This window comes from Centruroides vittatus, unplaced genomic scaffold, assembly GCF_030686945.1.
Source record: "Centruroides vittatus isolate TY-2023 unplaced genomic scaffold, ASM3068694v2 scaffold_712, whole genome shotgun sequence".
Lineage (NCBI taxonomy): Eukaryota > Metazoa > Arthropoda > Arachnida > Scorpiones > Buthidae > Centruroides > Centruroides vittatus.
In genome coordinates, this window is record NW_027122715.1 from 1,003,740 (window position 1) to 1,021,654 (window position 17,915).

Consider the following 17,915-nt stretch of genomic DNA (forward strand, 5'->3'; position numbering starts at 1 on the left):
CTTGATCTCAGATCAGATATCTTTTGATCAGACTTTGTAACTCTTTTTTCATTTTGCAGCTCTGCCACCATCCATCTTTTACAGTTTAAAAAAGGGAAAGAAATTGTTCATCAATGACCTATTTTCAAAAGAAACTTTTGAAATTTCAGTTATAATATCATATTCATAATGGTTGGTTATTATATTCAAAACTGTTATTATAATATAAACAGTTTTGAATATAACAACCAACCATTATATTTGAATAAAAATTTGGTGCATCTAACCTCCAAAAAACAGGGATTTTTTACTTATAATGATTAAAGGCAAGCAAATATGTTATGGACATTCAGTAAAAAGGTCAACAAAGATCTTCAGAAAAAGATTTTCTAAGAAGAAGATCTTTTTCTCTGGTTGTTTTACTGATAGTATGATTAATAATTTTTAGTAAAATAATAATAATTATATAGGTTTAATAAAGTGTAATATTGAATGTAATATTGTATTTTAACTGTAAATGTAAAATACTTCATAATGTTTTACCACAATTTAAAAGATTTTTGATAAATGCAAATTAACTTTAAGTAATAAATTTGAGTAAACATAGATGTCTTTATGTGCATATACATAGTACAATCCAAAAGTTCGGGGACTTGGAGTAAAATTCCTTACCTTAAAAAGTTTATATTGCCGATGCACAACCACGTTCAAAGTAATCACCTTGGGTGATGATACACTTTTGCCATTGCTCGTATAAGTTCCGGAAGCACTGCTGGAAGCCATTTTTTGAAACCTCTCGTAACGCCTCCTGCTATGCTGCTCTCACCTCATATGATGACACAAACCGGCATCCCTGCAAATGCTTTTTCATTGATGGAAACAAATAAAAATCACATGGGGCTAAGTCCAGTGAATAGGCAGGGTGTGGAAGCATGTTTATTTGAGTTTTGGCAAGAAACTGTGTGACCATTTGGGATTGATGTGCAGGTGCATTGTCATGCAGAAGGTACCAGTTTCCACTTCGCCAGATCTGCGGCCGTTTACGACGAATGGATTCCCTCAAATGACATAAAATGTTGATAATGCTCCTTGTTTACTGTTCCACTTTCAGGAATAAATTCTGAATGAACAATTCCTTGAGAATCAAAAAATGCTTCCATCACTTCCATCATGACTTTTCCTTTGCTCCAATCCTGCCAGAATTTCTTTGATTGCAGTGAGGAGGATGATTTCCATGTTGAAGAAGCACATTTTGATTGGATATCAAATAAATAACACCAAGTTTCATCACCTGTTTATGATGTGGTTCAAAAAAAGCTGGATCCTTATCGGCTTTGTCAATTAAATCACCCAATATTCTCATTCATTCTTCCTTTTGTTCAGAAGTCAAAAGCCAAGGGACAATGTGTGGAGACACTTGATGCATGTTAAGATCTTCTGTTAAAATACGCTGGCAACTAGTCTTTGAGTAGCCACAGTGATTTTTTCAAGGGTTTGGCGACAATCTTTGCGAACACATTGAGAGACCAATTCAACATTTTTCTCATTCCATGAAGTCAAAGGTTGGCCAGAGCATTCATTGTCTGTGATGGATTCTTAGCCTTCTTTAAAACACCGATGCCATTTGTACACCTTTGATTTCACCATGGTAGAATCACCGTACACCTTTCTTAGCAATTTTAAAGTCTCTGTAGGTGTTTTACCTAAACTCCGACAAAATTTAATGTTGCAGCACTGTTCTTGAAACTCCATTTTTATTACGTTGTAGAACAAAGGTTCTGCGACGTAAGGTGTTCTATCTCTGGAAGAAAACAGCAGTGCTTGCGGTTTAATTGCGTGACATGGGCGAAACCAACTTGAACACGTAAGGGTGGTTTGGTAGAATCCATTTCGTATGCTGTAACTTCAAATACATGCTTTTGTTATCATAGATTACTGCAGTCCCCAAATTTTTGGATCATACCACGTATATTACAATAATGAAATAAATAATTCATTTTTGTAGTTATTTTTTTATATCTTGGGTTTTCTAATATATATTTATAATTTGAAATTTATGTATGAATTATATATTAAAATATTAATGGAATGTTTGAATTATTTTACAGAAACAGTCTGAAGTTGGTAAATATATTAAGAATTTTGAGAATATGTCATCTGTGGAATATGAATCAATAAATGATGAAAGGTTAATTATATTTGTAAATTTAATTCTTAATTCTGAATAATAATAATTAATAATAATAATAACAACTCTCTTTTGGTCACCACCTTGTCATAGTGGGAGAGCTCAGTAATTTTACTGATCAATAGAGCAATGCCAGCTGGAGCACAAGCTCCTGGTAGGGACATCCATGCCAGTATGGTCTATGGGGAGAAATGAAGCTAAGAGTGACTACACCCCCATTCTGTGGAGATAATTACTACAGTAGTAATCAGGTCTAAGTGTGATACTGGCTCAGACATTAACAAGGTCTGCATTCATGGGTTAGGAATGTCATGATATCTGCAACATAATAATAATAATTTAAATGTGCATATTAATAATATATATTACACTGTATGAGTAGCATCTTAGAAAATTAATTACAGTTAGTTATTGAACATATTGTTCTTTACCTTTAGGTTTTTACATCTTCAGAATGTGGAGAACATTGAGCTGTATCTCCTGTACTGCTAGCAAGTAAGATCTCTGTATAGCATGAACGCATTGTACAAACAAACTTTTTGTTACTTGGAGTGTCAAAAGTGATTAATTTTGCCACTAATGTTTTTTTCAAAAATGCCTTTTTGTCCTGAAATGTTACCATACCAAATTTAGTAGCATTTGGACTGCTAAATATCTTTCAAGATAGCATTGATCAGATTCAATGTTGCTAGATATATATACAATCACTTGGTATATGTAAATAATTAAATATACAGGAAATTTTTGTTGATTTGAATTTGGATAGTTCAAAATCTCAGTAGTTTGTAATTGTACCATTTGTCCCAGTGGAGGATATAGAGAATTTGGTTAACATCAGTTCAAAGCAATAAACATCCTGGTAGACCTTTAACCAGCAAGTACCGTGGTTGGTGATGGAAGATCATAGAATAACATGTTTAGGAATTTGGTTAGTTTGAGAAAGGGCTACTTCAAAATTTGAAGTGGAAATTTTGTCTGAACTGTGATATTCATATATTAACTCATTCATTTAGATCAAAATGCCTCCATACTGTAAGAGAACAATAGACCAAGACAACTCTAATCTGGTCAATGTCTTTGCTTTTATAGTAACACATTTTCAGGTGTCAACTTACCCATGGACTACTCTTTTTTCTCTTATCTCATAAAATACTTCTGTGTTTTGGGATTGTAAGATTGGGTTACAAGTAGCAGATTGAGATATTTGTAGGGCTCTAGGGTACTAACTTACTACTTTTTGGGCCACTTTAAAAATAATTTGGGCTACATTTTGAGAAATCTGCTTTACTTTTTATGAAATTTATCTGACAACCTGTGAGGTTCTCACCAGATACAAGCTGTTTATCCACCATTTATATTATTATTGTTAATTATTAATTAACAAAAATAGCATATATACATAGCTGTATTTTGTTGCTTAATAACTTACATTAGTTACATAGCATTTGGCATATTCTAATTTGTAAATTTCAGATCATTTGAAACTCAAGAATTCAAAGTTGTGATTATTTTGTCCCTTGAATTTCATACTAATGACGATTTTCTGTATATAGAATAATATTGACCTTAACTTTAAAAAAATAATTTGAAGCAAAATTGTTTATTTACACATTGTGTACTTTTAATTTTTTTGAAGGTACTGAATTAATTTAAGATATTGTATTAATAAATCATATCTCATACCTGAGTTTACATAGACAGACTTGAAAATTTGTACTTAATATTTATTTACGTCTGATTATTAAATATACATTATATATTTACTTAGAAGGGGCAATAGACTAAAATGCAAATTAATGTATGCTACAACAATACAGACTAAGTACTCTCTTATCATGACAAAAGCAAAAAAAAAATTATGTTATGAGAATGAAAGTCAAATTTTATTAAATGAAATTAACATTAACACTAAATTCATAAATGGGGATGATACAGGCTGTACTTAAAAGTAGCATATTTTTTAAACAGTGTTTTTCAACTGCCAGTCCACAATAAAATTTCACTGGTCCACAGAAAATTTTTGACCATACTAACACTGGCATGGTTTAATATGGATGACATTTAAATACTAATCTAGAGTTACAGAGTTTACTTTGTTTTGTGCAGTAACTCTAGAGAAGCATATAAGCATAATTCGTAGTCGCATATAATTACTGGTAAAAGTAAAACTATCCATAATTTTACCCAGTCTGCAATAATAAAATCATCGAGAAACACTGCCTTAGACTATTATATTTTCTAATTTTAGACTCATATTTTTCATATTTTAATGTCTCTGACATTAGAATACATCTTATAGTCAATGTCAAAAGAAAGTTCAGTTGTCAGACTAGAAAAGAAGTTATATAATAGTTATTACCTATAAAGTGAACTTCATTATATTTGTTTATTTATTATTTTTGGACATTAATAATATTATACATATGTTTAACTAAAATTTAGATTGTATACGTATGAAAACGTCATATAAATTTTATTTAAATATTACTATTTATCTCTATTTTCAAATTTTTAGTGTTTCTAATTGGGGATATTAAAGATATTAGACTGCCAAATCTAGCTGATGTACACTTTTTCAAAATTTTAAAACATGATACCTATCAGACAAGCTTAGCTTTTAAAATTTGATTGTCTGTTTGATATAGTATTATTTGTATAATGAAACAAATTATACATGTGTTCAGTTTTATACAGCATTTTCATTTATAATTATTTTCAAAAAGTGAGATAAACTTTTCAACATTAATTTCAAAAAAATATTCAAAGAGTAATTATTGTTGTAAAATGACTTTTAATAGACTTCAAATGCTATTGTTTGAAAACCAAATATAAGATTATATTGTTTAATTTGCCGTCTGAAAAATAAATATGATACTGATATCTGATTTATAATTTAAAATTTTAGACAATAGTTGTATATCATAGATTTTTATTACTTTTATTGTAAGAGAAAATGTTTTGATTATTGTCCAATTCTAAGAATTACATCTTATATTTAGTATTTATATGTATTAAACATCATATTATATGTAGTATAATTCATAAATATATTTTTATTTAAATATAAATACATATTTTGAATCTTTATATTCCTTACATAACTGACTTTGATCATTAAATTATACCACTTCTTCAGAAAATATATACAGGGTGTTTCAAAACTCATGGGCAAAAATTTAAGGGGTGATAGAAAACATCTAAACGAGCAATTTTCACCATACAATGCATGGGCAGAGAGCAAGAGGTGAACCACTAGAAGGTATCAGTTACTGTCACATGAAAGAACGAAACACCAAACAGATATGCATGTCCACCTTTTCCAAATGTATGTCTGTTTTTTCCTGATTACTGTACGTCGCCATGCCTTCTGAAATCTACGGTAGAAATGACGATGTGTAAGAAAACTTGCGCTTTATGCTTTCCATTACAGTGCCTTCTAGTGGTTCACTGCTTGCTCTTTGCCCATGCATTGTATGGTGAAAATTGCTTGTTTAGATGTTTACTATCACCCCTTAAATTTTTGCCCATGAGTTTTGAAACACCCTGTATATATTAATTTCTTATTAATAGTATAGAAACTCAGGTTTTTATAAAATAATATAACTGATTTCAATCAAACTTTGTTAACTTTGCTTTCAGCATATATACTTTTACATGTCAATCAAATTAAAATTATATTTTTTTTACAAAACTTTTCAAAACTTCAAAACAAGATAAAGCATTTTTTAATCAATGAAATTAAACCTTTTGAAAGACTACTATTAACTTATGTCATATACTAATAAACATATTTATTTTAGATACATTTTATTTACAGGTATTTATTAATATTTATGTTAATTATGTAATTTATATTTTTATGATTGTTATATTATAGTTATATAATTAATATTTATATATTTCAGTATACTGGAAAAAGAAAAAACTAAAGCCTTGGAAGAGAAAAGCTCAGATATCAATTTGTCAGATGAGAATATAAATCACAAAGAAGTTGTTAATAATAGAGAACCTAATTCCGAACCTAATTTAGATAAAATGAAAACCCTGATAGAGAATGATTTAGATCAAACAGATATTAAATCAGAAGAAAAATTAGAAGTACAAAAAACAAATAAAGGAGAATCTAAACAGCAGTTCATACTAATAAATCGTACATCAGAGATTCAAGTAATTATAATTTCTTCTTAAATTTCTTAAAAGTAGAGTTTAAAAATTTGCCATATTTAAATGAATTTAAAATAATTCTTTTAACATTAATTTTATTTGTCTAAATTGAGAATTATCTCTCTCTATCTAATCTCAATATATATTCACTACTAGAGTATATTTGAGGATTTTTATTACAATGAAGTTTTGATGAAGTTTTTTGTAGTCACCATTGTTTTGATTTAAATTTTAAACTTCAGGAATAAAGTTTCAGATTTGTTCTTTTAACAAATAGTTATATTCAGTTATAGCTATTGTAAAAAAATAACAAATGAATAAATGAGTAAAAAGTGATCACAAATATGATACTAAAATGGCTTGTGAGCAAGAATTTTATACAGATACAGATTTAATAGACTTTTGCTTTTAGATATTTGCTACGTTGATTAAAGAGCTACATGAAAACTATAGTCAGAATACATGTTAAAGATTAATTAGCTTTGAAAATGACGACAAATTCTATTTTCAGATTTATACAAGATATTTTTAAAATTCAAAATGATTTATAAGATATTGTTGAATTGAAATCTCAATATATATCACTAATTTATGGTGAATGTCTACTTTTTAACTGCTTTGAAGATGATGATACATTGCTTATAGATCAGAAATAAAACTTCTTAATTGTAAAAAAGTTAAAAGAATACAATAACGACTTCTTCTAATAACACTGTAGTGCATAACACAGAGACACAGACTAAAACCTTTCACATTGTTGTATACGATAGAGAACCAACTAACGTTTTCGGCCTCCACCGAGGTCTTCTTCAGGTTGAGAACTAAAAGTCATCCCCACCAGACTGCCAGAACAGTGTTGCCCATAAAATAAACAACATACGTGTCACGTTTCACTCCTCCGCCCGGCACTGTTCGAATTCTTCGAACAGGTACCTCCACGCATGCGCGACCGAATCCCCATCCTTAAAGTTGATGCAAGTGCCATTGACGCTAGCTTTATATATCTCCCACGCCTCTAGGTGCCGTATGTGATCATAACGGAAGGCACGCCATATTAACTTCGTGCTCGGGAAGTCCACCCAAATTTCCGGGTCGGAAACGAACGTTGCAAGGGCCATGGTGTGCCTATTGTTTTTGAGGTCTGCCTGATGCTCTCGTAACCATTTCTGCATAGAACAAATGGTTGCACCAATGAAAACTAAATCCCTACTGAACCTATCATCTCTGATGGGGACGGAATAAACCCCAGGGGCCCTGTCACGATCTATCGCATCCTTAGCATTACGTAGCAGGTCGTAAATCGTGCCGGATCTCCTATAAGTGAAAGTCTAGCTATCTCCCTGTATAGGTGGTCAAGCTGCTGGCAGTAATGGACGATTATGCACCTGCTCCCGTAATATATACAACACTGTGAAAGGTTTTAGTCTGTGTCTCTGTGTTAAAAGAATAGTTATGTATTCTTCACTTACTTTCTTTTTTGTATTGTTTAATAAACTTATATGATAGTTTCTTTGAAGGAAGTTACACACCAACTAAAATATAGCCTTTTTATTTCAGAAGATGTATATTGGGCATGTTTTTTGCCTCTCTAGTCTCTCTTTACACTAAAATTAATTTACAATAATTATAAATACAATTTCTTTGCATAAATTGTAAATTATTTTTTCTCAAAATTCTTTTTTATCAGTTGCCATTTTTTTGTGTTACATTCAGTATAGTCTTTGCTTTAAATATTTAATTTTTCTTCTGTTTTCTTCCTTTTCATATTACTAAAATTATATTCAATAATTTTAGTAATATGAAAAGGAATTACTAAAATTATTGAATATAATTTTAAATCTCTGCAATGTTTTAAAAATTATGATAAAAACTATTACAATATTTAAATATATTACTTTCAGTATAATATTTATTTTGAAAATATGTTTATTTTTAGAATGCTCGGTTAGCATTACCAATATTACCTGAAGAACATATAATAATGGAGGCACTATCTGAAAATCATGTGGTAATTATTTGTGGTCAAACAGGATGTGGAAAAACAACTCAAGTTCCTCAGTTTTTATATGAAGCACGATATGCTAAGTATAAATGATTAAAATTTCATAATTTCTTCACTCGTATATCAAGAAATTTAATATGAAAATTATTTTCAGTGATAGAGGTATAATTGGTATAACTCAACCTCGTCGAATTGCAGCAACTTCTTTAGCTGAAAGAGTTGCATATGAAATGAATTTATCTAATAAAATAGTATCATATCAGATTCGTTTTGAAGGAAATGTTACAGAAGAAACAAAAATAAAATTTATGACTGATGGTATTTTATTGAAAGAAATACAAAAGGTTAATTTTTTTTATTTTTAAAGTAATTATTATTGATTAATATTTTTATTTTAGAGCCACCTGTGATTTGTAAAATTTTCATAAGACATTATATAAAAAATTGTAATTATAAATAATATCATAACTTTGTATGGTTAACTCATATATCTACAATAAATTGTATATATATTTTATATATATACACATATACAATATTATACACTATTATATATATACGAACACAGTTTCTTTTTCAACCTCCAATGGTCCATTAAACAAAGACAAATGTAAATAACAAAATTAATTTATTACCAAAAGTTAGGTACAAACATGGTTACTTTTCAACATAATCACCATGAAGATTGAGACATTTGTCATATCTGTGGATGAGCTTTGCCATCTCCTCTTCATAGAATGTTGCTGCCAGTGAATTGAGATGGCGTTAACAATGTTGTTTTGAAGATCATCGGTAATCTTGAACCTCTGCCCTCCTAATCATGTTTGTACCTAACTTTTGATAATAAATTCATTTTGTTATTTACATTTGTCTTTGTTTAATGGATCATCGGAGGTTGAAAAAGAAACATCCCTCATATAAACAATCAAGTCTAAAAATTGTATAATGAGCAAGTCATTACAGGTCAGATTATTCAAGCTGTATTTTGGTAATTAACAATTAATATAAAATAATTTGTTATAGAGAGTCAATTAAGAGGTTAAACTGCCATCTTGTACTAATATTAATAATTATAACAATTTTTGAATTAAATTTAATATTATGAGTGGATGTGGATATCTCTTGAAAGAGACAGCCAATCATTAGATGTATCTTTTAAGGGACAGAAAGGTTCATGATTTCACACAAATTCAGGTTATAAATACATAAGAACTGTAGGAAACACACTTTAGAAGACAGATGACACTTATAGGAAATGCCACATCTACAATATATTAACATTAGGAAATCCTGTATCTACGGCACAAGCCACAAAACTATACAGCATATTACATTGAGTTGCAAGCTTTTGGCACAAACAGATTACATTGACATAACTAAATAGCAAATGTTATATATCAAAAGTTTGCATGCAAACACAAACTGTACTATAAATACACACTTCAAATAGTCTTAGAAAACAACACACACAAATCATACTATAATCATGTCATAATCACAGACAAAACGATTTATTACCACAGACCATATGTCACTTAATTGGCAAACAAGACAAAACTATATACATTATAGACATAACTGTACCAAACACTCGCAACATACAAAATACATACACTGAAAAAAATTAGTAAATACTCAAAACTCACAACACAAAATCACATACACAAGCAATTATTTATTGTGACATTGTCACAATGTTGGGCTGCAATTTTTAATCATATTTTTAATTTATTTGGTTTAAAATATATGCTCTTCACCTCAAATTAGTAGTGGCTTGCCACTGTACATCATACTTTTTCTTTAACAATAGAGTTGTGCTGGTCATCTAACACCTTTCAGGGGAAAACTTTTGAATTGAAATAACATAACTTCTGCTTTGCATCAGAAGTTCATGTATAGTTAATCAGGGCATCCTGCCCCTAAGGTTTCCATATCTTATCTTGTCTTTCATCTATCTAACTCCATTCTCAAGATCAAGGAAAGACAGACAAACGACAGTGGGAATTAACAATTTTTTCAAATTGCAGCCAATTACTCAAAATTCTTGAAACATTAGAGCTTCACAATTTTACGTCTCTCTACAAAAGCCTGTCATACTAAACATGTCACAAAATCAGGAATTCTTAAAACACAGATACATACACAAACAGCTTGTAAACAAAACATTTTTTTCTGTAGTTATGCCTTGACTTTGGTTTGGTATAGCACCAGACACTGGTATATATACCATGTAGGATACATTTCAATAGCACCACATTCTATATTTACTTGAATGTAAGACACTTTTTTAGGTTTTACTATCTCTGAAAAAAAGGATTCATTTTAGATTTGATGATGTCTTAGATTTCATGTGATATGTCATAATTAGTAATCTATAATGTTGTGCATCGTATTTCTCTGTCTGATTTCATTGCATCATTTTAATGATTTTATTAGACTAATATTTGTAATATGAAATATTTAAGAGGTTAACTTAACTCAATCTCATTAATCTGTTACTGTAACATCATAAGTACTTGGATTAAAATCTTAGAAAAAGTTGTGCAGTACTCTGTCAAGAAATGTTGCATTTCTTGACAGGCTTTTGTACTGCACAACTTTTTCTGATGCTTTAAACGGCATTGAGTTTGAATGTATATGAGAAGATGTAAACATTGAATCCACTGTTGATTAGTGTAGTTTTAGTTTACTGTGCTAATCAACACTATATCCAATTTCCACATCTCACATGCAATTGTGCTCAACTGATTTAGTTGTTATACACGTGTAGTTTTAGATTTAATAAACAAACTAAAACTACACATGTATAACAACTAACTCATGTATAATAATTAAGACTAAAACTAATACTCAGGAATGTGACTAAAACAACATTATTGTTGATTCAGAAGACTCTAACATTGATCATTTCTGTTGATATAAGTTTTCTTGAATTATGTGTTTAAAAAAAACTTTGGGTGAGCATGTAGAAATTGCAATCTTAGATTTGAGTAAATATGGTAATTATAAGTTTGTGATTGACCTACAAAAAACAAATGGAAAAGGTCTAAAAATTAGGTGTGTGTGTACATATTTTTAGTAATTTTGGGAAAAATAGAAGGTGAATGTATCCTCAGCAAACAAAGGAATTTTTACATTTTCTAAAGATGTTCTTATTGAGATTATTAAAGATGCTCTGTTTATTGAGTTTGCTTGTTAATTTTAAATTTAAATTATAATCTGCCCCATTGGATAACTTGCATCTGTTTTCAAATTTTTAAACACAATCAGTAGGTTATCCCCAAAATTATGGTACTTAAGCTAATAATTTTAGGAATATATGACTTGACATTTTTCCAATATTTAAAAATGTTACAAATGTTATTTTATTAAATAAAATTGTCTATGTATTTCAGAATTTCCTTTTAACAAAATATAATGTAATTGTAATTGATGAAGCCCATGAAAGAAGTATGCATTCAGATCTTTTGATTGGATTGTTATCAGGAGTTGTACGATTAAGGGCAAAAGTAAGTAAAATAAAATCTAGAAATGTTTTAGAAATTTTTGATATTACCAATAAGTTTTATTTTTTACATTTTAATTACTGTTTGAACTTGTAAGAAAAATTAAATTTTTTATTCTTGAAGACTGATGCTGCACATTATAAGTGGAACAAAAGTATTATTTTAAGTTGTTTGCAATTTAAATGAACCATGAAAATTAATATAAGTTTAACAATTAATTAGCTGTAGAGAGATACTATTTTGTTATAAAATGAAGTTTGATTAAATGCAAAGAAAATATTTGTAATTATTAGTACAATAAAAGTTTTATCTCAAACTTTTATATATTAAAAGTATGGTTTATGAGCTTAAATTTTCAACAGATGAAGTTGTCTATCCTAACTTTTTTTTATATAAATTTGTTAAAAACATATTTATTTCAAATACATTTTTGAAATAAATACTGTCTACTTTGATGCTTGTCTTACATTAGCATAATGAGTAATAAAACTTAATAATTTATGTCTTGAAATGAATTAAGTGAATTAAATACACTTTTCCAAATGAATTAGATAAGCTTTGTACATTCATTTAGACAAAGATTCTTCATTAAAATGTAATTTTTTAAAATAATTGTTAGTATAAATTCTTTCAGCATATTCTATAATAAGATTTTTTCTTAAAGATATCTATCAAACCTTTCTGTAAATATATTAAAGTTAGTGTTACCTATGGTAGCGAACCTGGCGGCTCGTCTCTGAAACAGTGGGGACGCACGTACTAACCTAACCTAACCTATTTTAATAAATTACCATAATTATTGCCAACCAAATTATTAGAATAGGTTAGTTAGGTTAGGTTAGAACGTGCGTCCCCACTGTTTCAGAGACGAGCTGCCATGTTTGCTACCATAGGTAACATTAACCCATATTAATCTATTTCAATATTATTTAAACTTTTGTCATTCATGTATTTATTTCACTAAATTTGGTTTGGATGGAAGTTTACAACAAGGTAACTTTTAACTAGGAAAAATTGATTAAATTAAATATTAAATATGGATTAAATAATTAAATACAGATGATAAAAAATCATAATTTTTAAACTTTAAACATATTTAAATTATAATAAAGTTTTATTTATTTTTTTAAACAGCAATTTTTTTATACACTATCAAAGTAACAATTTTTTAGAATCTCAGAGCTTTGTAAAGTATGATTTTAATAGTTTAAATTAATTTTTCATTTTTTTCTAGAAAGGAAATCCTCTTAAAATGGTTATTATGTCAGCAACACTCAGGATTCAGGATTTTGTAGAAAATAAAAGTTTATTTGAAAAACCACCTCCAGTTATAAAGGTAAATTGAGCAATTTTGTAAATTTTTTTTCTATTTAATGGAATTTTATTAAATTCAACAGAAAAATATAATTTTCATTCTAGGAAGTAATATATTTTTCTATATTTTATTGTAAATTATTTCCAAATTTAAGTTAAAACTGATATATGTTATATGTTGTTACATGTTATTGTAGTAATATATTTCATTTCATAATCTTTATGTTTATTAGATTTTTGTAATTTGTTTCTTATTGAAAACATTTTCATTTCTTATATTTTATTTTTAATTATAACAAAAGTTTGAAATTCTACAGTTAAATTTTTAAAAGAGCTCTTGAGATATTTTAAATCTAAAGTCAAACATTATAAACATTTATTTTCAAATAAATAAATACAAGATGGTAATAAAAGTTAGCATAAACATTGATGTTAAAAACCTAGAAAACTCTTATATTCAAATATGGAAACATGTTTCAAAAGAAAGAAAAGTATATCAAAAGAGATATACAGGTACTGTACTCTTTACTTTTGACAGAGTTATATTCCTATGACTAGGTTCTTAAGTGAATTGGTTGATAGATGAGGAGCTGAATAATCTTTCTAAATTTACTTTCCTGGCTGTAATGTATAACAGGGGGAAAGTGTGACAGTTGATCAAAAAATGACCCACCAAGATTTTCACATTTTTGGACTCTGCACCTTGGAATGTCAAGAAACCCAAAACAATTCAGGAGTTTTTTCTATATGTATGGATGTCAGTGTATGTGTGGCATGATTTTGTTTACCCTCTTTGAAGCTTACTAACTCCTATGCTTTTTGTCAAAATTTTCTGAAATTTTGCAGGGAAGTTTGTATATTAGGGGATCGGTGCTATTAAATTTTGGTGGTTAAAGGTTGAGGGGGTTGAATGATCAAGGAGGTTGTGTCATATCTCAAGTAGGGTCTGACTTAATGACGATTTTACTTGTTATTAGCATTTAAAATTTTTTATAAAACCTGTCCCTATTTTCAAAATTAAGCTTTTTGTCATTTTATATTTATTTCACTAATTCTTCAATATCTTCCACTTCAACATCCAAATTAAGCAAAATCAAAATAGTAATTTCCACAATTGTTTTATGTATGACATCAATATACTTGTTTTTGTCAAACCCTTCAAAATTATTCATGAAATATTTTAGTCATTTTTTTCCATATGCTTTGCATATGTCTTTCTGTCACTCCCTCCCAAGCTGATTTGATGTTCTTTATGCAGTGTATAATGTTATATGATTTCTAAAAATCAGAAAGAGTTACTTCACCACTTTCTATTACTACTACAGCTTTGGAAAAAGTAGTGTGCAAATATTATGCTTTAAACATTAACTATAGCCCTGTGGTTCGTTGGCTGTAGGTAGCAGGTGTGTTTTTAGGCAGATACACTATCTTTACATCTGGGCATAGATCATCAAGATGCCAGGAGTGGCCTGAAGCATTATCAAACAGCTTGATAATTTAAAAGCACTTACACAACCAAAAATCCAGCTCGTGAAACACAATGATGGAAAAAAACAAACATTTTCAATTGCTTTTAGCAATCATCCTGAAGTTAAAGAACAGAATAGAACATATGATGGAATGTAATAATTTAAAATATACAACAAATATCTGATTGGGTGTCAGATGTCATGTGTTTGTATAGGGATGTAAATATCTAGATGTAAAAGTAATATTAAATATACAATAATGCTCTCCATGCTGGGGATAACGTGTTGTTGTCCTTATAGTTGATAGCCGTGTTGTTTCTATTGTCCTTGTAAATTTCCAGTATTTCCAAGTATTTAAGCAGAGGAGGCTCCTGTGTGTAGTGAATGAGATATGCAGTATAAATGTTCACATGCACATTCTTGTCTAAGGCATATGTGGCTAAAGCCTTAGTAGTTTGCCTTTTATTTATTGAAATGAGATGTTTTTGCAAATGCTATTTTATTGGATGTATTGTAGCTCTAATGTATTGTAGGTGTCAGCTATCTCTGTTGTCCTGAAGTGGTATGGAGTCCCGTAAAGAACATCTTATTGTGAGGGTCTTTGGTGTTTCTAAGAAGCATATAGATGGTGGAGTGGGGTTCCTTCTGTAGACCATAAGTTATTGTCTCCTGCCACTTCTTGGTATATAGCCATCAGAGTCTTGTTATACTACACAACCTTGAATTTATGTTCTGCCTTTCTTGTATTTTGGTCTTGCTCTCCATATTTGTTCACTAAACTTTTTATTAAACTAGGCAGGTACTCGTGATGGATAGCCGGCTGTTATATGTAGTGCAATTAATGAGTTCTCTCCTTGAAAATAGAAGAGTGTGTGAACATCCTTATAACTAAGGCTCTAAGAACCATTTCTTTATATTGGAAGGGATCATATGAGGAGAATGGGATGAAAATTGGATCGTATGTAGGTTTGCATTACACTGATGTGTAAATTCTACCATCCTGTATGCATATGTTGATATCCAGTAAAAAGAACAACAGATATATGTTGCTATTCCATGCATAAGTGAAGGCCCAACACAATTTTGAATTTTTATGATTGGCTGCTTCTGATATATCAATACGTTAGATACTCTTACCAAAAGAAAATAGAATAAATTACAGTAATAAAAAATTTTTAATTGTAAAATAAATGTATGTTCATGCACAAGTGCTATATCATTTAGTATTACAGAAAGCCCTGATATAGGTGTATCACTGGAAAATACATGTTTTGTATGAGATAAATAATAAAAACATCAATGTCATAAATTTTCTGTGTCAATCATTTTCCCACATCAGTCGTTTTTTTCCCTAGTCCCGCCAAAAATGATATATCTAGGTTTCACTATATCTCATAAATTGTTTTAATTTTAATTTTGTAATTCTGTATTTTAGTTTGAAATTTATTTTAATATACTATTAAATTTAAATAAATATGGCAGATTTTTATATTATATGAATGCAGAAAGCTTACAGATGTTTCAATTAAGACCAACAAATAGTAACCCAAGTTTGACTTATAACCAAGTTTGTTTTAATCAAGGAGTAAAGTTCAATTAATTGAAGAAATTTTTATTTGCTATGCATTTCAGAATTGAAACGTATTCTAGTTTTACATAAACACTTCTCAGTAACATCTCGATAGAATACAGTGATGACAATCCTAAAAGTGTTATCAATCCTTGATAATACCTTTAGGTTTGTCATTACCAGAAGGATTGTAAGATTTATGAGTGGTCTAAATTGAATGTTGTAATGTAATTATATATACATAAAAACATTTTGAGAAACATGTTGAGGTGTTTATGTAAAACTGGATTTTTTTGCTTGAAGAAGGGTTGTTTTAATAACGAAATGAATAGTGAATAAAAATTTCTTAGATCGACTGAACTTTGTCTTCTGATTAAAACAGACTTGGTTATAAGACAGACTCAGGTTTACTATTTGATAGTCTTAATTGAAACAACTAAAGGTTTTCTTGCATTTATATAGAGACTTTTAGTTAAAATTAAAGAAACTATAAGTATAACATTAATAATAAAACTAACTAACTATGACTTTTTAAAACTGTGCAAGTTTTTTTTTATGTTATAGATTGATGCTCGGCAGTATCCTGTTACTATTCATTTTAATAGGCGCACTCCTACAGAAGACTATATTGAAACTGCATACAAAAAGGTTAAACTTTTATTATTTAATATTAACAAATTATAGCAGATTACAAAAAAAATCATTAATAACTTTTTAATAATATTAAACCACATGTTTATAATAGAGTCAGATTAAGAAATGATTAATAATAATAATTTAATGAAATGTTGTACAGATATTTTTTACAAATTATTTAAACTAAATAATCTTGACAGTATTAATCTAACAGTTTTAATTATTTATTATTAAATGTCTACTCAGACACAACTTATTACTAGGACTTTATACTGGTGCTTTGGATATCGATTACAAAGATGAGATCTGAATCAGAAAAAACAAAATTTCTTTATTATATCACCTGTAGTAATTTTTCCTGTACACATATCAGGGCTGACATGCCCCTCATCAGCAGTATTACCACGACATTCTAAAATATAACAAAATAAATAAGATACTAAAATTAAGAATACAGAAAATTACCCGACAATAAAATCTTTAAAAAACTTACACAATAAATTCGCATCCGCATACAATGTACAACGAAATTATATTTCGAAGGAATTTAAAAACAAAATTGCATAATTTCATTTTTTTGTATTAATTAAAACAAGTAAAGATTACTAAGATTAAATTGCTAAAAATATACAGGTTTTAACATTTATTTAAAATAACTTACTTTAGAGTTGTTCTAATCAAACCAATAAGCTAGCTGTCTCCTACTTCTATTAACTATTTATACCCTTTTGCTATTTGAATGCGTCATCGATTATGGTGTTCCATGATTGGTGGATTATGCAACCTAAGTTATTGTTCATTCTATTGCTCTCTCTCTTTATGTACAAATGATTGCCTTCTGTAATTTTTAGTTTCCTTTTTCTTTATTTTTATTGTATTTGAATTTAGTTCACAACCATTATTATTGCAGTGTTCTGCAACTGCAGAATTTGCATAATTACTTTGTATTGCATGTATATGTTTCTTTATTCTTATATTGAAGTAAACAAAGAGAAAACTGGGTATAAGAATAAAGGAACATATACATGCAATACAAGGTAATTATGCAAATTCTGCAGTTGCAGAACACTGCAATAATAATGGTTGT

At 28.9% G+C, this 17,915-nt stretch overlaps 1 protein-coding gene across 1 annotated transcript in view; it reads left to right on the forward strand.

The window, feature by feature from the left end:
• The window catches only part of kz (putative ATP-dependent RNA helicase kurz), a 68,689-nt gene that overhangs the window by 16,544 nt on the left and 34,230 nt on the right, over nt 1-17,915 (forward strand). The window contains exons 7-13 of the mRNA XM_067287813.1: nt 2,088-2,167; nt 6,073-6,334; nt 8,268-8,416; nt 8,488-8,677; nt 11,729-11,842; nt 13,074-13,175; nt 16,757-16,840. Coding sequence (XP_067143914.1) covers nt 2,088-2,167; nt 6,073-6,334; nt 8,268-8,416; nt 8,488-8,677; nt 11,729-11,842; nt 13,074-13,175; nt 16,757-16,840 — 981 coding nt within the window. The remainder of the gene's footprint in view (nt 1-2,087; nt 2,168-6,072; nt 6,335-8,267; nt 8,417-8,487; nt 8,678-11,728; nt 11,843-13,073; nt 13,176-16,756; nt 16,841-17,915) is intronic.